The sequence below is a fragment of the Centruroides vittatus genome, unplaced genomic scaffold, assembly GCF_030686945.1.
Source record: "Centruroides vittatus isolate TY-2023 unplaced genomic scaffold, ASM3068694v2 contig_912, whole genome shotgun sequence".
NCBI classification, from domain to species: domain Eukaryota; kingdom Metazoa; phylum Arthropoda; class Arachnida; order Scorpiones; family Buthidae; genus Centruroides; species Centruroides vittatus.
In genome coordinates, this window is record NW_027122601.1 from 278,333 (window position 1) to 305,652 (window position 27,320).

Genomic DNA, 27,320 nt, shown 5'->3' on the forward strand with positions numbered 1-27,320 from the left:
TAATTTTAAGAGAATATTTTTAAATAAAAGAGAGCTTAATGAATAATTCGTGGGCGAAGCATTGATACTGTTACCATGGCAATCGTATTTTCAATTATTGATCGGTGAGGTTAAGTGGTCGCCATCTTGGCGTCTGGGTTCCGCAGCAGACGCCAAACAGATGTGTGTTTCTTGAAAAATAATAAGTTCCCCCAACGTCTTTCAATCTTTAAACATAATGAGAATGTTTCATAAAGGTGAGTAAACATTCGATTGATGGATTCATTCAGATTGTATTTAATGTCGCCATTTTGTTCAAAGGATCATTTAGATTGTCTTTAAAGTAACGGAAATGTATCAGTATTTAAAGTTATAAACTCACTTGTGGTTTCGCTTACCTTAATTTCTAACATTTTTCCTTATAAAATACAGTTTGTTCATATTTTAGTATTACAAAAGTATTAAAAATTACGATGATGATTACGATAAATTACGACCAAAACTTAGGACAAAAAATTACTAAATTATGATTTAGTTTAATCCTTTTTAGTTACTCCTTTACTCCATTTTTTATAGTAAAACGGACGTAATGGATGGTAATCCTAATCACTTTATTAAAAATCTCCCAAACAGTAATTATGCTATACGGATAATAATATCCGATGTTGATTTTATACAAATTCTGCAGAGCGGATAATTTATCGTAGATATTATTGATTAATGCTTCAATTTTGCCGGTTTCTTCTGTATAGTTGCATCTATATTTTACAGATTTTTTCCCGGCAATTCTAAATTTAATCTGAAACTTATCTACTTCTAAAATGAGATGAACTTGAATGAAAATGATCGGATTGTCGGAAGATTCTACCATCAGGATGGATCCGGGTTCGAATTCCGAGTAGACTTTAATCATTTTTTTAGATAGTATTAATCGGAATATTGTTTTTCGTGTCTGTCTGCGATAGCTGATTTAAATTGCGAATCACTCTTGCCCTTATGAGCAAAACTGAGACCGACTATTGTGTAAAATTGATCGTAGTTCAGATCTTAAAATAGTAACGTAATATATTGGAGAACAGTATGATCAAACTGTATTACGAACATTAAGTTCTGATGGAAGATTCGAAATCTTGGAATCTTTATCATCGCAAAAAATTAAACAGAATAGTCATTATAACTATTATTTAGTTTAAAAGATATAACTTATACAGTAGACTCGCTAATTCGGCCATTCGTTGCACATAGGACGCCAAATTAGCAAGAATGCCGGATTAATGAAAGTTATAGGCCTGAAGGCAATGAATGATGTGACCTGTCATTCTTCGGTACTGATTCGTTTTGTTTTGGAGACAGACGTGCAAATAATGAAGCGCACTGACATAAAATAATATGCAAAGAACATATTATTGTATGAGTTTATTCTTGGCTCTATATTAGTACAGGCAAGAATAAATTCATGTTCTAGTCTTCGTCTTAAAATTAAAACTAAATAGGATAATTAGGGAGTGTAGAAAGCCAGATTCTTCTTCCATCTATTTCAAGAAGAACTCCTTTTATCCGCATAATATTAAATTAGTTGCGTTTAGAAACTTAGTAAAAAGAGTCTACACGTATGTTTTAACATAAGCCTAATTGATATGCTGCGGGAGATTCATCTTATTACTTTGGCACTAAAACACAGTTATAATATGTAACATATTAAGAATCTAATCAATATTCTTTACGACGACTCGCATTAACACTAAAGAAAAATAAATACATTTTACTAACTTTTAAAATATTGTATAACATATATGCACAGTTCACCATATGAATAACATACACAAAAGATAAGTAAAATATATTTTAAAAAAATCAAGTGTAACCCGTTAATTTATTATATTAAATGGAATGATAAATTTCATTACAATATTAATAATAATCTGTCTATCAATTTTGCTCTTAATTAATTCATGTTAGTTCAAATACACGTCAAAAGATTTTAGCGCCAGTATAAATACAACGTAACAAATGTGGCATTGTAAAGTTAAGAAACACAACTTTTATTACTATATTCTTTTGTATTTCTGAATAATTACATAGTAAAATTGGATGAAATCGGATTATAATAAAAAGTTAGAAACAATAACTACGCTATTTTCAAGAAAATATATCATATACTGTATATGTAAAATTGAAAAAAAATCACACTATTAGAGTTACTTTTCACTGCATCATACAAAACGAGGGATATGAAGTTTAACTGAGATGCTAAAGCTTCATTATGTTATTTTCCACATCTGTATTTGTAATATTAAACTTTTATTTTTTGTTTTTTGATTAATAAGGTTATTTTAATGTTCTTATTCTTGTAAACGGATTTAGAATACTTTCTTCTAAATCATTTTTTTGTTTGTAAGTCGATGCTCATTATTATGGTAGTTGAAAATGTTCATTTCTTTCCTCCCTCCCCCTTTTTTAATATAAAATCCTGGATGTAGCAAAAGTGTAAGATCTAATATATTTATTTGATAAAAATAATATCAGATGTTACGAAATATTACAGTTTATTCACTCCTACTCACTCCAATTATTCTATTTTTAGAAGGAAGTATTGTACTACTATAGAATTTAATCTTCAGAAACCTAATACCTATCGTTCACTTTTTAATTGATTTTGAACTTTTTACTCTATTTTGAAGTATAATAAATGCTTTTTAGTTTTGTAATAAAACATTACCTACATTGTACAATACCTAATTTCATGACAAATAAAAATGAACTTTAAATATGTTAAAATATTCAACGTATTAAATAATACAAACATACATCAACGTATTAAATAATTTAATAAATTGTGCGTTTGTTATTTAATTAATGTCAATAGAATACAAATTTCACTGTGAATATTAATATAAACACAGTAAATGTTGTGTTTTAGACTTTTTTATTTTATGATAAGGGTCAAAAATACAAGTTTAATAAAAATGTTTTGTATTACTCTTGAAAGGATAACAACCTTTTACTATATTAAATTAATAGAAAAAGTTAAAGTACTATAAAAACTATACTTTCGTTAATTCTAATAAATAATTTTCACTCGTTTTTTCATGTTTATGTAATTACGAAATTTCTTTTTATAATTTTGAATAATTAAATAAAATATACGAATAAAGCGCCGAATTGACATTATTTATATATTTCACATTTAACAATAAAATTCTAATAAAGTTTATTAAGTTTAGCTTTCCATAACGGATTGAAAATTTTATTATCCTTTGAGATAATAGTATTATAAATCTCAAAATAATATTTAACAATTAAATTTTCAAATCAAACCTAATTCGTGCTAACCGTATTCTTTGTAGAATTCAATAAAGTTGTAACCAGGGGCATGGAATGATAGGGGAAGGGGCACGTACTCAGGGCCCGAGATAATGGGGCGCCAAAATTCAAAAATTTTTTACGGACGAACTAATACTTGTACATTTTTTTATGAACGTTTTTCAAAATTTTCTGGAAATGCATTGTTAATGTGTTACAAATGCACCCTGAGTGCTACCTTGCAATAGAAAGTTTGAAAAATCAAATTAAATTATTATTAAGAATAATTTTATTTTTATAGTACTTATTTATTAGTATAGTATAGTATAATATAGTATTAGTAGTATAGTATTTATAGTATATATAATTATACAAAGTAGACCTACTTATGTATTTATATTTTTAATGAAACTGAAACTAATCACACATTGCTGTAATTTTTTCTGTTGTATTGAAATATAATAAGTATTACATTAGTAAAAAGTGTTTTTTAAAATGATTTTTAAATATGTAACAGACTAATGAAAGGCTTATCCAAAAGACGCCATATTTAAGTTTGCGCGTAGTACCAAATGCTCTAGCCACGACACATTATATAAAGGTCTTGTTATATTAATTATTCTCAGATTAAGCTGCGAATACGTCATTTTACTCGTTATATGATTTTTATATGATCAAGAAATAAATTATGAGAAATCCGAAATTCGATTTCTCTTTAGGTTTTTACGAGTTTTCTTGAAGAGAACGGATCGAGACTTCGTTTTTTTCTTGTCCATTTGAGAAATTGGTTGGCTCAGTACGGATCAACTTTGCATTACCAAAATTTCTGTCTAGTTTTGTTCTTATAAGAGTAAATTGCACTCATCCTTATTCGTATATGGTGAAATTTTTAATCAATGTTTAAGTAACGTCGTCTCGATCCCCTGAAAATTGAATTACGCACAGTATATATTAAGACCGGACGAGTCGATCCGAACTTAGATCGGTTAATATAAGTGAGAAATGAGAAATGATGCCAAACTCGAATTACAATATATAAAGAACCTCAAAGACGATCATATTCTAATCCGGATCTTTCACAGCAGTAGAAGAATATTGCCAATTTCAAGAATTATCGAATTACTGTATTAACTGATCTATCCCATATTTGCCTTAACTGTTAAAATCACAATTATGTATTATTACAACATTGTGTTTTGTTTAATGTACTTAAGCGAAAAATTTATTCTAATTGGTAAATTTACATGAGCAATTCGAGTTGTCATTTCCAAAACCGCGATCGGAAAATAACATTTTAAAATGCTTGGAAGCCTTTCGAAAGTAAGAATTTCTGCTGAAATGCAATAAATTTTTCGAACTTAATAATAATAAATTTGAACAATAAAATCGATTAATATGAGAGTATGTAATATGATGAATGCAAGTCTTCCAAATTAAATAATCTTATTATTTACTATATATTAAGTAATAATGAATTACTTGAATAAACTTAAGGTTTTTTTTTTTTTATTACTTTTTATATTGTTTTTATTTAAATAACATTTAAGTATGTATACGGATTTTCCTGGACTTCCTGGAGAATGCCGCAGACCCCTGGAAAGTTGCAAATGTTCTCCAGGCGGTCCACGCAGTTTGAGAAATCTTTTCTACTTTAACCACTTTCAATCCGGAAGTCAGTCGTAATTTTATATTGATCTAGAAATTTAAGCCACATACGACCTTATTATGTAGTTCGAGTAAACTCGAAAGTTTTCCACCTCGAACTCTATATTAAATATAGTTTAACTCATCATTCGTATTCAGCAAGATGTTTGTCAGTGTTTTTATTACTCTAAAATTAATTCATTTCGAACTTAGGGATAAGACTTTTGTAAAAGAAAGTTTGATTGGATATTTTTATCGTGCAGCTAAAGATATTTGAATGTTTTTCTTACATTCAGTTGATATATTTTTATTAATATTTATAAAGGATTTTAAAATAAAACAACTAACTATGAGACCTCGAAAGAATCAAATTATTATTATTTATTTAAGTTCTGTCATTGTTAAAACGATGTTTTGTTCTTTATATTTTATTTTTATAGAAGCTTTCTAATTTTGTAGTAAAGTAAAATATTAAAGATGATTTCACTATAGTAATTGAAGCGGAGAGTTAGCGAAGCTTTTTCTGTGAGGCTTACAAAATTGTGTTCGTTCTCAAAATTTAATAGATCGATTTTGATAAAACTCTGCCATCTTCCATTGATTGAGACGAAAAATCCAGAAATATAATGTGAGTCCATTTAAATTTAAAAAATCCAACAACGAATCGCTTAACTTTCCCAGCAACATTTAAAATTCTGCTGGCGCTATCTGTTACAATATTTCATTTAAAAAAACTGTTTATATTTCTAATTATTATAAAATGCCTAATTTTGAGGGAAGAGGTGGGTTTTATAAAAAATTGTAATTGCTAATAACGAGTAAAATCGTCACTAAATCCGACCCTACTCGAGATATGACACACGACCTTTTTATCTCCCCACTCCGTCGACCTTAAACCACCAAAATTTAATAGCATGAATCTTTCTAATAAACAAACCTTCCTGCAAAATTTCAGACATTTTTGAAAGCACTGGAGTTATTAAGCTTCAAAGAGGGTAAACAAAATCGTGCCACACACAAACACACATTAACATCCATACGTAGAGAAGAAAAACAACTGAATGTTTTTGCAATTTTCGACGTTTCAAGGTGCCCTAAGTCCAAAAATGTAAACATCTTCGGAGGGGAATTATTTTTTGAACGATCTCCATACTTTCTGTTATCTACAACAGAGCCAGGAAAGTAAAAATAGGAGCCCATGACTTCGTTTTCGATATACAAAGGTATTAAGTGACAACGTCCATGCTCCCTGATGCGGCGAGCGCACCTAACGGAATTTAGGCCTAGGGGTCAAAAATAAAAATAGCATTGCGTGTGCCTAACGGAAAATGGGCGCGAAAACGAACAAAACACAAGAACAAAGCAATCGATGGCGATTGCTTTGTTTTTGGATCGTCTCTCCGTACCTGGCCAGTGCAAGGTTCGTGTCTCCCGTGGCCTTCATGTACAGTACGAGGATAGCTTCTTTTGTGGCGGCAAGTGCAAAGTTCACTTGTCCGCATCCGTCGGGTACAGTACAAGGATTGCCTCTTCTGTGCCTAACAGGTGCAGGAATCGCTTCTTTCTTCCTGGCTCCGCTTCAATTCTATCGCGATACAACAAAATCGCGCGACGTCTTAGTATATTCATTATCCAACGACTAAGTAATATTGATTTTATTATTTATTATTCATGCGTCAATTTGCTATAGCGAATTTCTGAAATCGAGAATATTAATAATGAACTAATTTCTGTTGGATAAAATCACATAATATGAAATAGAAGTTTAAAAACATCATTATAATGTTAAACTTCACATAACTTCCATTCAAATAACGTATAAATTTATCTGAAATATCGAAAAAAACTATTATAATAAAATATCTTACAGAAAAATATGTCGATTGTTTTTGTGTTATTCGATGATATTCAAATATTCACTTTATTTTTTAGTTTGTTATCGTTCCATTTCTCTATAGTTTTTGAATTATATTCAATAGACTATTCTTTTGTTTTTTTTCAAATTACACTTTAGTTATTCAGCTAATAACTAATTCATTTTCTGTAATATTGACAATAATATAGTTAGGTTTATTTTTCAGAATTATTTGGATAGTTGTCCATCTAAACGTTATCATAAAACGTTTTGCTTGGAACACCATATCAACAAATAAATTCTTTAACAGACATTTTCCACTCTGATAGTTAAAGCGACGTACTTTTTCCCCATGTATTATTTTAAGAAAATTATTTTTTTATTTTTCTTGCAATTATTCAGAATATAAAATATAATATCTGATAAAATTATCTATGGTAATTATTATTTTTTGTAATAATATCGCAGCGTAAACGTAATAGCTTCAGAAAAAATTTTTGTTTAATTTCAAAATTTAATTTTTAATAACGATTTAGAATGTATAACTATAAGAAACGTGGAATTTAGCATTCGATATGCCACTATTTTTTTCTTTAAATGATGATTAAATATCCGATAAATTCTAGACTCAGTATCACATAGCTGACTAGATATTTCAAGAAATATTATCTCAATGTCAGTTACACAGAAATCTTCTTCTTACATAGATACATTCGAACTTTTTTAAAATTAAATTTACTTTACTAACACTTAAATTCTCAGACTGATTGGAAAAAAAAAAGATGATATATTAGCTTTAACTAGTAATATTCTTTACTAATAGATATGTAACATTTGATATCTGTATCATCTTGCTGGACTAATAGATGAAACTTAGTAACGTATTAACCGATAAAGATAATTATTAATTATATCATTAAGAATATTGATGACGAGAAATTTCAAATTACATTAAAATTATCCTCTGAATATATTTAAATTTTGATTAAAAGTTAGGCGTACTTGTAGGTGTTTGTTTTTTTAAACAATTATAATTGTACTGTTATTCTAAGAATTGTTTGTCATTCACATTTCATTACAGAGGCAAAATACATTTAATGTGCGACAAAAACTATTCCAAATTCCATATAACAAGATCATTTTTCGAAGAAATGACAAATTTCATTACTATTACATGTATAAATATCAAATTTAGCGTATATACAATCAACATATGAAACCGTAAGTTTTGCTCTAACTTATTTTGTATGCGTTAAATAGTCATTTTTAAATTATTTTTTATTTATATTTAATTAATAATGGAATGGTAAGATAAAAAATATTTTAATTTATTAGATAATGTGAAGTGTTGGTGCTGTTACATTACTTTAAACTGTATAAATTAAATATACATTCGAAATTGTAGATTGAACTATTTTCATTTATTTCTAATGTATTACGTACTTTACTCGATTCAATAAAATTATTTTTTTTTATTAATTATAAAACATTATACAATAATTTTTAAAGAATTCGAAAGATATTTCATTATCGAATTACTTTCCCGTAATAGCTATAAATAGAATCTACAATAATTATTGAGGAAGTAAGAATTCATCCTGCAGGAAAGACATTGTGATGTTTCATTTCGAATGCGATACACGTCGAAATTAATTCATCTCTTCTATGTTAGGACGACATTTTCGATTTCAAATATTAAGTAAAGCATCATATTTGTAGCTATCGAATTACGTTAAGCTTCACGAACGTGATTAATGTTACGCATGCTCATTCATAGCATTTCGAGCGCTTGGAAGTACACCAATGTAGTATGAGGATAAAATAAAACCCAATTTTATAACTCGTACTAATAAAATTATTTTTCTTACTAATTTGACACAGTTATTGGATTTTTCCAGTTTCATAATAATCGTACTTTATTCTGTTAACCGGGTTTTGAACCCAATTGTTTCTCTCTTCTTTATTACTCCTTTTGACGTCATCTGTCACCTTAGTAACTAAAATGTCACTCGTCTGTAGCAGATGCTTTGGAAATCAACGCCTACATATACTGCTTGAATATAACAGATTTTTCTGTCATAGAAAGGATGGACCTAGATTTATTTTGGAATTCGTAAAGTCATAGAATTGTAGGCGAGTAAGCTTTGAAAATAACGTATTTACGTGAAAGTATCTGAATCAGCTATTATTATTCATAACAACTTTTGAAATAAAAGAAAAAAATATATATATATATATATATGTATATATTGATCAAGTAATGGAATTTAAAGCATGAAGATAGAAATAACTTGATATTTTTAGCGTTATGATTGATAAATTGAAGTTTTATGTGAGGGTTTTCTGTCCTATCTTTTACGCGTCTGAATGGTAAATTAATCGATAAACGAGTTTGTAAATTCATTAAGCGTCTAATATTGTAAATTTCTCCTATTTATTTATTTTTTATAGGTTAGAAACCCTTTATGTTGTACAGTATTTAGTTATTTTTACTTAAAATGCATTTTTGATTAATAAGAATATTACGACATGTAGTAATGTTTTGACTACACTTTGATATAGAAGAAAATTAATACCGATTCAAAAAGGGATTTTATAGGAAAAAACAGAAAAAAAATTATTTAAATGTCATTGACTAAAAAGGAAATTTTAGTAAAATGAAACATATTTGAAATTATTTTGGAATTTAATGAAGGAATTAATTAAACAATGCACCATCTGTTGTTTGAATGAATTAGATTTAATGCTGTTATATTAAAGGAATAAGATTTATTCTTTGATTATAAAATTCAATAAACTGATTTATTTTTTATAAGAGTTAAGGAAAAATGAAATTATTTTGAATGTTATTTAGAAAAAAAAATGTTAAAAATATTTGTAAAATAAATTGATATACAGTATTTTTTGAAAGTTTTCTACGGTTAGTTATAACTGAATTTTTTCCTTAAGAAATGATAAAATGCTTTAAAAATAACTCAAAAATTATATTTTAGTTTTAGAAAAATTGAATAATGAAAATGATTAAACTCGGAGGAATTTTTAAAATATTTTGAAATACATTAAGTTGTTTCTAAAAATTGCAAAGTCTTCTATAAATAGTAAATTAATATTTTTACTATTTTTTAGTAAATATAAAAATAAAATTTTTAAAAAATTAAGATAAATTAAAAATTATTTTTTAAAAATATAGCGGAAAATTATTCAGAAATATATTTTAAATAGTATTTTATAATTTTTGAAAATAAAAAAAAGAATTAAATGAAATTTCAATTAACGACGATAATATCGTAAGTAATTTACTTAAATGAAGATAATTTACGTTTACACATGAGTAATCCGGAAAAAAAAATGCCATAAAGTGACGAGACGAAAACATTTCCTGATTTAAAGTACCAAAAAGTGATAAAATTCATAGCAGTGATTGGAGATGATTTTTAAAAGTTATTTTTAAAATGTAAACGCATTATATGTTCTATTTTATCGTCCAGTAATTTTTTATCTGGTTTTAAATTTAACTGAAATATCCGCAATTTTCTTCGACAATTTAGATAAGCTATACTATACATTTATAAACGAAAAAAATTACGATTTAACAATTTAATCATGCAATTTAATTCGAATTATTATTTGATTAATTACCATACTAAAACAATTATCTTCCTTTCTGTCGTCATATCATTAAGCTGACGACAGCATCGACATATTATTCGAGTTTATCAAAGTTGCAATTATGCATAATTTTAAAATATCGTATTAAATAATCTCTGTGTATACATATACAGATTTAAAAGACTATATATAATTTATAGATGTATTTGATTTCGTGATAAACGTCAATATATTTTTACAATTATCCTCCTCAGTAATAAAAAAAAGAGGCGACAATCGAGTTTTTCCTAAATAACGCACATTTTAATTATTCCAAAATTCTATAATAATTTCAGCAATTTTAAATTGTCTTTTTATGAATAATTTTTTTCTAATAACTTTAAATAAAATTTATCGAATATTAAAATACTCGTGTAATAATTTTTATCGATTTATACATAAATATTGTGGGCTATCAAAATAAGTCATTTAAGTGAGTAATTCAAAATACCATTCCTATAACAAGTACGTCATACGTATTACCAAATTCCCATCCCTCTGCAAAATCATTCCACCACTAGCAGCGTTTGAACTCGCCCAGGCTTGGATCAATAATTCTGAAACGACCTCTGTTAACATAGTAGAAGGGGACAAGTATGATGGCTGCTTTTAGCTTCTTTTAGTTATTTTTTATAATCTGTTCTTAGATTTTTTATTGATTGTCCAAACAAGTTTAACTTCCAGGTGAGATTCTAATCTGTATTTACAATATAGACACTCTAGCAGAAGTTTAGTTAATATGTATTGTAAGGTGAGTCTTGGGGATGTAAGTAAAGCTGTCCACAAAAAGCGTATGTATTCTCACTTATTTGCGTATTATCTAAATGTTCTGTTAGAGTGTCTTATTTTTTGTTACATGAAAAAAGAGTTGTTTTAAAGAAACCCATAGTAATGCTTCTCTGCATTACTTCCGTTTTTGCACTGAATATACATGTACAGGCGTTGGTTCGTTATTCTGTAAGTAATCTGCGTTTTATGTACATTATGTTCCATTAATATATGTAAATGTCTGTCTAATTTACAAAAATGTTTTTATCCATTTATGTAGGTGCAAGAACAGAATTAGAGTTGGAATTGCTCTTATATTTCGAGCACGTTTACCTTTCTGTCTCTAGAGAACAAAATGGTTTATTAAGTAGATTATTCCAAGTTGTCGGCTACAGGTTATCAGATTAAGTCATTACATGGTTATTTTCGTGTACAGATATTTTAGTTTTTATTTAAGCTTTTCTGTTTTGTATATTCATATTTGAATACACATAAAGTATTACAATAATTGTATTATCGGATTTCCCGCGTGTATTTTGTTGAGTTATTTCAACATGAATTGCTACAAACACTTCACTTATTATTCTGTCAAGAATTGCTCATTTTATCAGCTTCGTTCCATTATTCTCTACGGACCACTTGCTACAGTTGATGTAAGGATAGTAACGCTTTACTATTGCATCGTTCATTCTTCTTTCATATATAACACAAGATTGCTTCGGAGTTTGGTTTTCTTTCAGATAAAAATTGCTTTATACGAGTATTTTGGGGATAGAGTATCGGTAACAAAATGGAATTTCCTTACATAATTTATAAGGTATTCGGAATTTATTTTAAGAAAATTGTAATGCAATTTAATTATTAAAAAATTTTTAAAACATTTAACAGTTTAATCTCAAATTTTTTTTTTCGCTTATGTTTAACATTTTAACTTGAATTCTTTTTGAAATTTTTATTATCGACATAGATTCTACAAAATTTTTTATAAAAATATGTTTCGTAATACTCGGTATATTTTTTAAAATTGTGAATATAAAAATATGAAAACACTAGTATATTATCGTTTATAGTACGGAATTTTGATGTTCGTAAAAGTGATTAAATGCGGAAGCTATGAATTTTTATTGATTACACTGTAGAAACGTTATAGAAATCAGAATAGAAAACTTTTTTGATTTTTAAAAATATTTATCATATGAAAATAAATTCGTCTTTCAAAAACGAATTGAAGTATTTTAAATACTAGAATATAAAACAGTGATAACATTTTACAGATTGTTATCGGTGAAAAGTGTAGTTTTTTTTATTCTAATCAATACATAATCGATTAATAGTTTCGTTTAAATTATGAGAATTTTCTTATTCCTTTATAGGATCGGGGATGCCGCCTGTGGCTCCAATTGAAAATCTATTATATCGTTTGCGGAGAGCCGATAATGAACCGAAAGCGGAACATTTTTATTCACCAACACCTGAAACAAACCAAGCTAAAAAAGAAAATAATGAAGTTACCACTCAAAATATTACAGTCACGACAACAGAAGAAAACATTAGCGTGAAAATAATGAATGAAATTTCAGAAAAAACACACAGTAGGTATTCTGTAACTTTTATTGGTTTCATGTTATGATAAGTTTAATAATCTGACATTTGTTGTTTTTATTTTTAGTACCAGTATGGGCCATTATTATGATATTAATTGCTGTAGGATTTTTAGTATTGTGCATATGCTTTTGTTGTATAAAACGATGGTGCCGACGAAGGAAAAAAGATACAAAGAAAGGTTTAAAAGGTGCAGTCGATTTAAAAAGTGTTCAGCTACTTGGAAATGCATACAAGGAAAAGGTAATTAAATTAGTATTATTATTATATTTTTTGGTATGAAATATGAGATGATGACTATAAAGAAAGACTGGTATTAATATTTTAAAATATAACTAATTTTATATCTAGATTTTCACGTATTCAACATAGTTTTGGGTCAGTAGTTCAAATTTTTGACTGGTTGAATTCAATAACCAGTTGTTTTATTTTAGATTCAACCAGATATGGAAGAACTCCAAGACAATATGGAAGGTAATGAAGGAGATCAAGAGAGCGCAAAATCTGAAGTTAAATTGGGACGTCTACAGTACAAATTGGATTATGATTTCAACATAAATAATGTAAAAAGAACTGACAGTCTAAAAAATTTAAAAGTTTGGAGATTTTCTAAGTAATAAATTATTCATTTCCAGTTAGCTGTAACTGTGATCCAAGCCGAGGATCTTCCAGGTATGGATATGTCTGGAACTTCGGATCCATATGTTAAAGTATATTTATTACCAGACAAAAAAAAGAAGTATGAAACAAAAGTACACCGCAAAACTCTTAATCCAGTTTTCAATGAAACGTTTAATTTTAAGGTATTTGTAAAGTATTAATATCTTGTTAATATGCTCTTATGTATATCAGACTCTAAACATATTTAGCATTACTTTTTAGGTTCCTTATTCAGAAATTACCACAAAAACTCTTGTATTTGCCATCTTTGATTTTGACCGCTTCTCGAAACACGATCAAATAGGAGAAGTAAAATTACCATTGAATACTGTAGACTTAGCGCAAACGATTGAGGAATGGCGAGATCTGACAAGTGTGGAAGGAGAACAAGGACAGGTTAATTATATAATTATCCTATATATGTTAATTATATAAGCTAACATGTCTACTAATAGCATTAAGTTAATTAATAATAGATATTCTGTTATTAGAATTATTAGATTCTTATTCTTATTTGAAATATTTCAAAATCTTGAATAATACATATATATAATAATTATAATAAATTTAATATACATTACATTTATTATAATTATTATTAACAGACATGTAATTTTAAAATTTCTTATCTATTTGATAGGGGAAAACCAAGTTATTGGAGATTCTAATTTTATTATCAGAAATAATACAAGTTATGTGTTAATAACAATCAGAATGTTTTCATGTAACGTTTCTAGAGTTAAAATTTATTGATGAAATGCTAGAATTGATGAGATTTTATTTTATAAAATTAAGAAAAAATTTTTGGTAACATCATTTCTCTTCATTAAAAAAAATTTAGAAAATTATTGTGTGTTTAAATCAGTAAAAATTTTCATCTACGAATATATAAATTCAAAAATCCTTGTTTAATTTAAACTTTAAAAATAATTTTTTTTATTTTAGTTAAGCAAATACTGTCATTTTTGCCAATAGAAATGTGTGCCAGTATTTGCAAAACCTAATTAAACAACTAATTTTTAACACAGGTACTGTAATTCTGGTTTCACAACATAATAATTAATGTCAAAATACACTTTTTTGTGTCTAAGAAATTGAAATATTAAACAGCAACAGTTTTTAATAATTATTATTGCTTAATGAATGTTATGAAATATAGCATTTAATCTGCATGATAGGGTTTATTAGTTAAATCTATTATTTAATAAATAAAACATTATTTATAAATTTATTCCTAAGCAATTGTTTTAATATTTCTTAGATGTACTGTAGGAATAGTAGCAACATCTTTTATAAATTATTATAGAACATTAAAAAAAAAAAAAATAGAGATAAATATATAATCTGACAGATTAACACAAATTTTAAAATGTTTTATGCTTTGTATATACTTTTTAAATGTAAATAATGAGAAACACAATACTTAATTCATACAGATTATTAAATTATAATATGATTCTTTATATAATAATGCATATCAAAAAAATATATAATAAACTGATATGATACATTTGCAACATCATTATTGACCTATATTTTTTATTTAATTATCATGGTTTAATTTATTTTTAGTAGATAAATGGTCTTATTATTATATTCTCTATGTAAACTGATTATAAAAGATTATTTACAATTATTTAAAACAATTGTTTAAATAGTAATTCTTACATATATTGAAAGTGTTCAGTTTTGTAGGAAAACAAATGTGAATTTCATTAATTTACATACTAATTTTTGTCATTTAAAGTTAAAATACTGTTTCAGATTTTTTTTCATTAATTTTGTTTATTAATCTAATAAGCATCTTTAATATTAGTGCAGATGCAGTTCTAAGAAAGAAAATTTTTTGAAGTGAAGATTTGAAAATTAAATTAATTGAATTTTACATATTTATTACTTTATCCAAAGAATTGAAATGATGAGATTAGGAATGAAGTAGAGTTAGTAAAATCCTAATTCTTGTCATCAAATTTAGCATAAGCATTAATATCAGTAGCAACAATCAATTAAATCTATGAAATCAATAAATCCAAAAATATTACTGTAATTTTTAAATAATTTTCCTTTATCTTGTTTGTAGAAAACATTGAAAGGAACTCTCAATTCCAGTTTTGGAATTTTTATATGTGAAACAATTGAATGGAATGGAATTTTTTGTTGGTTCCAAACTTTCTGATTTTCTCAGAATTGGATATATCTGTGTTATTTTCTTTGAAAACATTCAATGTTTTTCTTTTTTGCAACAAAACCTATCAAAAAAGATGTTCTACAGTATTTTAATTTTATTTAGAAAATTTGCATTCATTTTCCTAATTTACATATATTAAACTGAACACCTATATATATTATATAATAGACCTAGATTTATTTTAATTATTTAAAAATAAATGATACTTATAAAAATTTTAATTATAAAAAATATATTTTAAAAACATGCAAATATTTCAGATTTACTTTAAATTAAAATTTAAATGGTCAGTACAGTAATTAATAGTAATTTATTTTGTATTAAATTAGAGATTTTTTATTATCTGCTGGCCATAAAACTGCTATTTTTGTGTTGAATTTTTATTTGATTACATTCCTTATAGAAAAATATAGATAATTATGTTATTAGATATAATTAGTATTGATAGTTAGGATCACAATATTAATACAAGTAGTACTTAGAAAATAAAGTTTTAGATGCACATTAGTCAGGGCAGTCTTCTAAGTTTTAATAAAAGAACTATGGGCCACAGCCTTTAATAATACTTTTGCAAGAGACTAGCCCTGCATGTTTGAAATTCCAACAGTTATTTACACATATAGATTTTTTTTTTCCACACAATGAATGCATGTGCAAATTTTATTTTTTCAAGTTTTGCAAAACAGCTATTATGTATATGAGCATTCTTTTTAAAGTATAATTTGTTATTATAAATTATTCTATTTGCATGTAGAATTTAGTTGCATTTATTATTTTAAAACATTAATGCATGTTCTAAATTTTTCTTCAAAAACTTCCATAAAAATTAAAATTAAAATTTTGCTTTTTATGACCAGCATCCCGTGGTCATCTGCAAAAATATTTAATTATTTATATTTTTGTGTGGCTTAATTCATTTGATTTTATAAATGATTTCTTTCACAATATTGCCATGCACTTGACTACTACATTCCTGGAATATATGCCACTTGTTCTTCACAACCATACATTTGGCTGCATCTTTGTAAGTACATAAAATTATTAGATTTAATGAAATGTAATTTTTGTTATAAAAATTTTTGTTAGTTATTTGTGGATGATTTACTGATTTTATTGGAGTATCTCTTAATTTAATTTTTTCTTATAGCATATAAAAAGAACTATGTTAATCTGGTATACTACAGATTTTTACATGAGGAATCAATTTATTAATTTTTGAATTATTGTATTAGATGTTCTGTCATTATTATCTCAAAGTAAAAAACAAAAGTAATATCTTGTATATTATTGAACACATTAACTACTCAATTAATCAATCACAGGCAATAACAGTGCTTGCTATGAGCATGTTAATTCAAATCATTTGTAAGAAAAGAAATCTGTTTACTATTGATTTTTTTTCGATCGAATATACGGTATGTTCTGCTGTCATGAAATATTTAAGTTTAAGTTTGAATCTGTTACAATTATTTTATGTGGATTACATGATCCTTAGCACCACTACTTATTTTCTCTTACTCCCAAGGATCCTCTTATTAAACACACTTATACTGGATGAATAAGGCCTGAATATATTTTATAATAGATGAAAGTGAATAAATTTAATCTTTTATTCGTTAAAAAAACTAGAAAATATTACAAAAGCACATTACAACGTTAAACAGAAAATGAATTTTAAATTGAGGTACAATTAATCCAAAACTAAACATTACTACTGTTTAGAATTAAAAGCAGTTTTTAATTATTGATGTCTGTAGAAAAAATAAATTATACTAGTCTCTGTAAAATATAAAATAAGTGTTGAAAATTGTTCAAATATCGTTCAGTATTTTAATAACTAAATTTCTAATTTTTAATTAATATAATGTAATATAATGGTAAGTAGTTGCATTTCATTTAGATTCAAATGAAACTAACTAGATCAAAGTATTACAGTACAGTATTAAGTACTTGTTCAAAAACTTCATAAATTGCATAAAACATTATATAACCATATTAATTTATAAACATCATATAGTTACAAAAATCACAGAAAATTTAATCAATTTTAATATTTAATCCCACAATATTATTTTAAAAACAATTTATATTATGTGAAGGTTTTTAATTAACAAATAAGATCGCGCAAGAATCGTTTTCTTGAATTTCATAAAAACTTTGTAAAATTTTATGTATTCAAAAATCATATAAATTATGTTAATTTGAATACTACAACGTTATTTTAAACTTGTGTTTCTCAATCTTTTAGGAATGGCAAGGCACTTTTGATATTTCCTCTATTACCATTATACATATACATATGTGTATTGAATATATGTATGTGTTTACAGTATATGTGTATGTATAAGTTAATGAAAAGCATAAAAATTAAGAAAATAAAATATCAGAATAAATTTCTATTTAACAAGAATTATCACACTAAATAAATATATTTATAAAATATTAATAATTTAAAGTAAAGGAGAAAGTAGTAACTAATAAAGATCCAAGACTAAATAAGATGTGCCCATTAAGTTTGGATTATTATTTTGATCAATTTCAATTGTTTTCCTACGTGTTATTTGGATTTCCCTGTCTTTATATGAAAAAAAAATACAATTATAGTAAAATATGCAAAGAAAAAGTTATAATTATGATCATATATTTTGTTGTTTTAGATCTCTGAGTTTGCATTATGGAATAGAGTTCATCAATTCTTAGATTAAATTTAGTTAACAATAATCTTGAAGTGAAAACCAAAAGATTTCCCGGTTTGGTATTTGTTTATGTGAAACGAAGCTACTGTACCTGATATCACCGGGCTAAACAGCGAATAATAATAAACACAATTAATTTAATGTTTATCAAATGAGTTTAAGGAGACTAAGATAGATTCAATTCGTATAAATTTGCAACTATATCATAGAATCGATTTAAAGAAGAAAAGGTTTTAAATACAATTTCAAACAATGGATCATTTGTAAATCAACAAAAGTGTTAGGCGATTGAGGTTAGACTTTTTCAAGCAATTCTTAAAAATGTGTAAAAAATATGGTAAATAAATAAGTAAAAACACTCAATGAAAGTAGCAATAAAGAATACTATAGAACAACAAGAAAAACAGCAAAAATAGCAGACATTCTTTTCACTTATTCTTACGTAGTAAAATGCAATAAAACTGATAATTTGAGTAGGCCTACAATAAAATATCTAATTATACCAGTAATAGATACCTCAAGTATGCATTGCTCTTTCATCAATTGTTTAAAAATAGATTATTATTATTCTTCTTAGTTATTATAATTTGTTTATATAAGTTGTTATAATATCAATAAATAGCAGCAACCAAATTATTTATTTGCGATGATTCTAATACAGATGGTTCACAGGTTGAAAAACATTGCTTTAAATTGCAACATTATTCTATTTGTATAATTCACAGTTAATAAAAAATTAATTTATTAGCTGTACTCATATATTATGAGTACAGATTATATATATGTGTATATGAATACAGAACAAATTATGCATTGCCATGATCATATAAATTACTAAAATTTTCTTTACTCTTAAATTTCTAGAAAAAATTTGCGAAATTGTTTTTATTTTCGTATATTCGATTTTTGAAATCGATTTACGATTATTTTATTTCGTAGTAGTTCTACAGTATATCAAAATGTGATCGAATAGAATCGAAATATGCAAATTTATTTTATTTATTGAGTTAAAGTACTTAAATTATCTACCTGTAAAATTATGAATAAAAAGCCTATCTATATAGGACATTTAATTGAATAGTTGAATGTAATCTTTTTCACATTTTTATTTCATAAAATTCTTTTCCTTTCATGGATTAGCCAAAGTACCTGTTTCGGTTCAAATTCCTTTATTCAATGCTTACGTGGTCTTCCTTTATCTCTTATGAATAGGTAGTACTTGAATTGTCTTCTTTGGGAATCGCTTTTCGTGCATTCTCTCTTCATGTTCTTTCCATTTATTCTATATTTAAGTAATTTATTGAAAAAAATATTTAATTCTTTCTTGCTTCTTCATTTTTTATATTACCGAGTAATGTATTTCCTTTTATATGCCTTTCATCTCTGAGACCTGTGCGCTTGCATTTCTCGCTTTGTCAGTGTCACGTCTCACCTCTATACAGCAAGATATATTTAACCAAAATTAAAATTTAATTCAATAAAACAGCAGATTATTCTCACTTTATATGTATATTGGATTGTGTGCAGTCAGTTAAACAGTTAAAACAGAGTAAATTGGTCATATAGTACATTAGTAAATAAAATTTTTAAAATATTTACACCTGTAGAAACAAATTATAAAATAAATTGACTATTTTTATTTTTGAATTTTTATAAACTTTTCTTTAATAAATTAGGGAAGTTAGACTAAATTTTAGATTTATAAATTATAGGAAAATATTTTATAAACAGAATTAAAGGAAATATCAGGAATTAAACGAATCATTGAATTTATTCGAAGTAAAAGAAATGAGAAAGATTAACGGCTACATTTAATGGTAACGAAATTTTTATATAAAAAAATTGTAAGAATGATTTTCTTTTAAATAAATTTTGGTGAAAATATCAGATACATAATTGGATAAAAAATGTTGATTAAGACAAGTGATTAGATGATGATTAGGAATTTGAAGGGAGAATTTTATCATAAAGCAATTGTATGTTTACAAATGCCCAAAAAGGTTTTAAAAAGGTATCCAGTTTCAGAAATAAAATTGTATTTTTTATTTTATAATTATAGATTCGGCACATATGTTACGAATAAAATTAATGAAAAAACTGGAAAGAATGATAATTTTACTTTTATTGTTTGAATAATAAACACGAGGAAAGGTATTAAAATAATAATAAAGGTATTTTATGACTTGGTAGCCATTTTCAAGTTTATACAAATGTATTTACTGGATAAACAAATTAAGAACAAAATTTGGTTTGCTTATCAAATTTAACTTGTTAAAACATTTATGTAAGCCTATTCCTGTATAGTTTATCATATAAACGAGGTTATTTTACAGTAGAAGTTTTAATATCCATAGATGCGTTATAACTTTTAAAGTAATAGTGATTTATGAAAAAACTTCAAATACAAAACATGATACGATGATATTAAATTGAATAATATACATTGTCCGAGAATTTTTTTTTTCTATTGCATTGCTTTGAATGGTTGTCGTTATTGATATGAAATAACGAAATAAAATTTTCCAGACATTCTTTACATCAATAACGTGATCAATGATAGCATTTAATGTAGGCTATAAGTGATTGTATATACTGTATATATTTATTTATTTATACATGTACCAGTAATATATATTTTTCCTGAATTTTGATAAGAATAAAACGTATCTGTATATATTTATTATTTAGTTCTATTCTGTATTGCTATTGTAGGTGATGATTTGTAATGATCTCATAAATATTCTAAAATTTTTATTTTTAGAAAAATTATAAAATATTGAGTAAGAGTGTTTGAATATATTGTAAAATATCGTATGCACGAATTCACATTAACATTTAACATTTACACAGAATTATATATTGAATCCATACGATTCGATTAATACCGTGATAAGCAACTTCATTAAATTAGGTCTATTTTTAACGTGTGATTTTATAAAATTAGGATAAATAAAAATATACTGGTATAATATTTGAATAAATCGATTCTTTTTTTTTCAAATTATTTTGCTAATTAGCAATGCACTTTTATTTATTACTAATTATTTTTCGATTTATCGTTGGCATATAATTGCTACATTCTACTATTTATTTTTAGATTTGCTGTAGCTGTTGATTTATAAAAAATTAAATGTTAGTGTTAATTGGCTCAACAAATAATTAATTAATAATGATGTTAAAGAGCGTAATTGAAGTTTAAGAACAAAATCATGTTAAAGTAAAAGCTAGAATTAATCTTAAGCATTATATAAAAATTCATATTTTAATATAAAACCCATAATAAATTACTTATCTAATTCAAATTATTTTATACATGCAAACTTTCTAATAAACAGTTGAGCTTTGGTTTTCTTTATTGATTTTACGCATATACAAATGCTAAATGAGACTCGCAAATTTCATTCGAATAGGTCAGCATTCTGCTTGTTCCAATGCATTAATGCTTTGTTTTATAAATATGAATGCTTCTGATTTCTAATCAGTAGTAATGTCTTTAAATACTAATATAATATGAAAATAAAGATTGAAATTTTAAATATACTTATTGATTATTTGCAGAATATATTTTTGTAGCTATTAAGTTAGAAATAAAAAAATTAAGTTAATATTCTGTAGAAAATTTTAGTAAGGTACATACATTTAATATTTTTATTTCTCTTCTCACAGATATTCAATTTAAAACTTATATGCTATAAGTAAGATTAGATTTATTTAAAATTTTGTGATAGATCTTATATAATTTTTTATTAAATATTTAAAAAACCCTCCAAATTTCAATTATTTAGCATTTTTCACTCCTGTAAAATTAATAAATTAATCACATTTAAAAAAATAATCTGTTTTTCTTTCAGATTAAATGAATTGCTTCTTAGTTAAATTTTAAATTAATTAAAAATTAAGTGCTCAAGTATAAAATTCCAGTAAAAAAATTAAAAATTTAAAAAATGTCTTTGTGGAAAGTATTAATAATTCATTTCATTAAGATATTAATTTACTGTTTTAAAATTATAGGAATAAAATATCAATATTAATAATAATTATTAATATTTTAATTTATAATTTGTTAGAAATTGAATTTTAATTTAACTCATGAAACAACAACAAATTCTATATGTATTTTATTTATCACACAGTATATCTCAAGACTTGCTTTGGAGAATATTAAACTGTTTCGAATTTTATTTTAAAGTTTAAAATAAATTGACTTACGTTAATTATTGTTTCTAAACTTTCTTACATTTATACAAATTACAGAAATGCAATGCAAGTTCTGAGAAAAATATCTTGTTAGTTATAGAATTGATTTATAAATATGCTAAAAATATATTTAGATATTTATTTCTCATATTTAAAATTTATCAAAACATTCGGAAATATAATTTTATTGTTGTAATCAAATTCAGGAAAACAAGCTTGGAGATATATGCTTTTCTTTGCGGTACGTACCAACAGCTGGGAAGCTAACAGTTGTCATATTAGAAGCAAAAAATTTGAAAAAGATGGACGTTGGGGGACTTTCAGGTTTGTATATCATAGAAAAGTCCTTATTCTGTTTCAACATTATTATATTTATGGAAACTTGCAGTTAATATTCGTCAATAAGCTACTTGAAATTTTGTTTGAATAACTCGAAAAATTTTAAATTTTTATCTTAATACAATATTTTTAAATATTAAATGACAACATACGCTGGCTATGCTGTAATTTAGTTTTGAAGAATAAACCACCAGCTTAAACAGCGATATAATTTCAAACTCAAACGTTTTCGGCCTAGTTTATAGGCCATCGTCAAGAGTCCTTTAATAATGAATTTTAAAGCATTTGGACTGTTTACCATTTCGAATTTTCGTAAACGGTAAATTAATTGATGGGTTGGTTGGTTGCCTTGATCGCGCACTCGACGCAATCAACTGTGTAGGAGTGCATTTAGACTAGCGACTAAATTCGCACCAGTTGCTGTCCAACACTACTGTCGTTAGTGTAAACAGTTCGCAATTCGACTTCCGGAAGTCCTAGCGCGACATTTGTACTTGCTTGTCCAAACAAACATAACTGTAGTCGCACGATTTCTCGAAATATTTTCAGATTGTTTCGATATTTGTCGAGTTAAACAGTGCGAGTTCGACATTTTGAAGGTAAGAAGGTACGGAATGATGCAGAAATAAAGATTTTAATATCTGTATTGATACACATGTTAGTGAAGGAAACCCGGTTAGAGTTTTTATTATAGAATAAGTTATAGAAATAGAAATAAAAAGGAAAAAAAAACATTAAAATTAATTGCAACAAAATTTAATACTAATAAAGAAAAGTGATTCTGGAATAGGTGATCTTTTTTATATCTACTTGCCATATTTTTGTGGCACTGTTAGCCGCGAACATCCGAATTAAGTTTTTAAATAGTTGTAGTGTACATCTCCAATTTTTAGCTCATTGCAGTGGCATATTCCGGATTTTGAGAATATAGATACTGCTCGAGGCAGATTCGGGGGACCAAGGCATATGCACTCTTTCTGAAGAATGTTACTTAATTATTTTAGAATTGTAGCCTTTACGACCGAACTGGTCGCAAGTAATTCTCGTCTCTTTGCATCCTAATGTGGACAAAAGAGTTTTGTATTAATTTTTCAGATACTCTACGACTTTGTAATTTAAGCTGTGCCGTTATCTTCCATAAGAGCTGAGATAGGATTAGGCCCATGAGAAGGGGTTTATGAATGACGACTATATCATCGAATAACTCGTTATTAATTACCTGATTCTCGCGCACCTGTATTTAGGTAATGCCGTATTTTCGTGGAATGGCCGACAGGCCGCGTATAAACGGGGGGAGACCGGCAGGCCGCGCATAAACGGGGGGAGACCAGCATGCCGGTTAAACTGCGACTAAAATATAAAATTAATTAGATCTAACAAATCTAGTTGTTAATTAAACGTTAAAGAAAAATAAACTCTTCCTGACTTAAAATCAGGGAGAGTTTTCGTTTACAAGACAATAAAACAATTAATTAACTCTACGCCCGCGACTTATCGACGTATTAACATTATTAGTAGTAGTGTGGGCTACACTGATCATCCATCCTGACCTTAAAAATAACACCTTCCTCTCAAATTTCACACAAAGCCGATGTTAATCCTGTAAGCGAAATAATTTACAGCAAGTTTCTTAAATTTAATATGTTTATTTTTTGCGTTTTTGAATTAAATAACAATAAAATACACACAAAAAAGCTTTTTATTTTCTTAAAAAATATCATTGTATTAATCGTAATGTAAAAGTTTATTCACTTAATTAATGAAAGATAGGAAATTTGATTTAGAATTTATGTTTTTAGATCCGTATGTTAAAATTGCTCTGATGATGAACGGGAAAAGGGTTAAGAAAAAGAAAACAAGTATCAAGAAATGCACACTAAATCCTTACTATAATGAATCGTTCACATTTGAAGTACCGTTCGAGCAAATACAGGTATTTAGATATTTTAGACTTTACGGGGTATCGGATTATTCGACCTTTTTCTAAAGTATATGTATTATATTCCGTAAAATTTATTTCTCGTGTAGAAAGTACATCTCGTAGTTACAGTGGTTGACTACGACCGAATTGGTACATCCGAACCTATCGGAAAAGTTGTTTTGGGTTGCAATGCTGCGGGAACAGAATTACGCCATTGGATGGACATGCTGGCATCACCCAGACGGCCGATTGCTCAGTGGCATTCTCTCAAAGATCCCACTGACGGTAACGATAATTAAAAAGTACATAAAATGATCTATTGAAATCATTATTGTAAAAAAAGGAAGACTAAAAGTGTTATATAAAAAAGAATTGTACGTCTACACCAGTGGTGTCAACAAATCCAAAAATTATTTAAATGTGTGTATTATGTGTGAATGTGATTGTGTGCATGTTTATTGTTGTTATTGACACTATGGCCCAGCAAGTCCACTTTTATAGTGTTCTATATATATACATATCAAGCTTTGTTGTAGATTGAATGAATGGTGCTGTCTTAGTAATTATAATAATAGTTTATTTATGAAAGAAAACAAAAACATATTAACTGAAGTGTGTTCACATAACTTTGTAATAATTCTATTTTGCACTGGATATGAGTATTATTATTATTATTATTATTATTAATTATTATAATTATTGAAATCACTAAATTCCTATTATTAGATTGTAGTAGGTTTTTCGACAAGGATCATAAACAGTATTTTTTTTATTTTTAAATATAGCCCAGTGAGTTCTGGTATCTGTCCAGACAGGGCCGGCCTTATGTCCCGTTGGGTTCTAGACAAGAAAACAATGAAGGTCTTTTATAATGAAATGTCAAAAAGAGTATTATTATATTATATATATACTGTATATATATATGTATATATATATAGATATATATAATCAAACTGAAATTTTTAACTTTACTACGCAAAATGGGTATTTTGTAACTCAGATGAAGCCTCCGGAAATGTAAAAAATCTCTAGCCTGGGTGGCTACTTTACTTGTCTTGCCTAAAAGGCCGGCACTGTGTCCAGGAATCAGTTTAGGAAAGAAAAATAATTAATACAATTTTACAAACAGGTATCTTTCTACGAAGTATTTGTATGTCAGAATTATTAATTCCTTTTTATTATACAGATTTTTAAGAACAAAAGATGATAAATTCCTTTATAAGAAGAAAATTTAACAATAACTTGCCATCTATTTTACAATTTATACACGTTTCTAAAAAAAAAGAAAGTAAATAATTTTTAAAAATTGTAGGAAATTTGTACCTTTTTAAATCGCAATAAAAATATTTGAAATCAGGAAGATATTTAAACAATGCCATATTATTTTAATAATGAAATAAAAATAATAATAAATGAATATTTTGTAAGATTACTTTCTAATGTGACTACATTGACAGCTGGCTGAACTCACTGAAATTAAAAAGAAATATATATACAGATTTTCGCTGTCTCCATTGACCGTGATTTTATTCTTCCACCGTGCCATGCTTTGTACAGTTTAAAGAATTCGCGTTATCAAATTTAATGTAGTCGCTTGTATCAATACTTTATATTATGAGCAAGTTATACATATCTATACTGTAAATACTATATGATAGTGTGACTATAATGTATTGGAGTGCGGGTCCAATTACGTTTCGAATTATTTCTGGATAGTCACACTATTAATATAGTATATAGAAGATTAATTTTCCATAATGTAAAAATACTTTTAGTGAAGAAGGAATTGTTTTTAATGTTATATATAAAAAATTTAATTAAATTTTTTAATGTAGATAGTGCTTTTTGGGGGGAACTTAGGGATATATCAAGCAAACCATGCTTAAATAAACAGCTTCACATATGATCTCAATAAAAGTCCCAGATATCAACTTCCGAAATAGTTCAACTTCAGGTTCCTCAAATATATTTCAGGAGGTAATTATTTTCTAAATAAGTAAAAAGAAAATTGGCAAAGTCGATAAATTTGTCGAGGAAAGCGAACGGAAGTTATATTGGGCTTGTTCATAATTAATCCAATAATGTCGTGATTCGTGATTTGTACGTTTGTGTAGTGATTACGAGATGTGAAAACTGTAAAAATTAATGTTTAAAATTCTGTATACATATATAACAAAGACCAGAATTTAGTCGAGCACAATAGTGTTATATAAATCTGTATCCTAAGGCACAAAATTAAATTTATCATCATCTTTGCCACGTAGAGTAATATTGGTGATAATTTTATTTGAATAATCTTCCACTGATGTGATCATCAAGTCCAGTGGATGTAGCAAGTATTTGTAATAGTTCAAAGAGAATGACAAGAAATTGTATAGGAGATAATAGATGTAAATGAAACATTTAACTCAATTTGATGGTTATGATTGACAACTGTGTTGTAAATCAATTTGGCAATTAAATGTTATTTTGCTGGGGAATGTTTATTATGTTGTGTTCGTTTTTATCGTGCAGACATTA

At 26.5% G+C, this 27,320-nt stretch overlaps 1 protein-coding gene across 3 annotated transcripts; it reads left to right on the forward strand.

The window, feature by feature from the left end:
- The first annotated feature begins 86 nt into the window (after window positions 1-86).
- Window positions 87-27,280, forward strand: LOC136984299 (synaptotagmin 1-like). 3 transcript variants are annotated; one of them, XM_067281230.1, is made up of 9 exons: window positions 87-236; window positions 12,571-12,789; window positions 12,867-13,042; window positions 13,234-13,362; window positions 13,435-13,602; window positions 13,682-13,855; window positions 22,747-22,864; window positions 24,679-24,812; window positions 24,908-27,280. In XM_067281230.1, the coding sequence occupies exons 1-9, from the start codon at window positions 218-220 to the stop codon at window positions 25,097-25,099; spliced, it is 1,329 nt and encodes a 442-aa protein (XP_067137331.1). In that variant the 5' UTR covers window positions 87-217; the 3' UTR covers window positions 25,100-27,280. The 3 variants fall into 3 exon arrangements, with proteins under 3 accessions (XP_067137331.1, XP_067137332.1, XP_067137334.1); XM_067281231.1 differs by having other exon boundaries at window positions 22,756-22,864; XM_067281233.1 differs by lacking the exon at window positions 87-236 and adding an exon at window positions 10,971-11,113.
- Window positions 27,281-27,320: the final 40 nt, after the last annotated feature.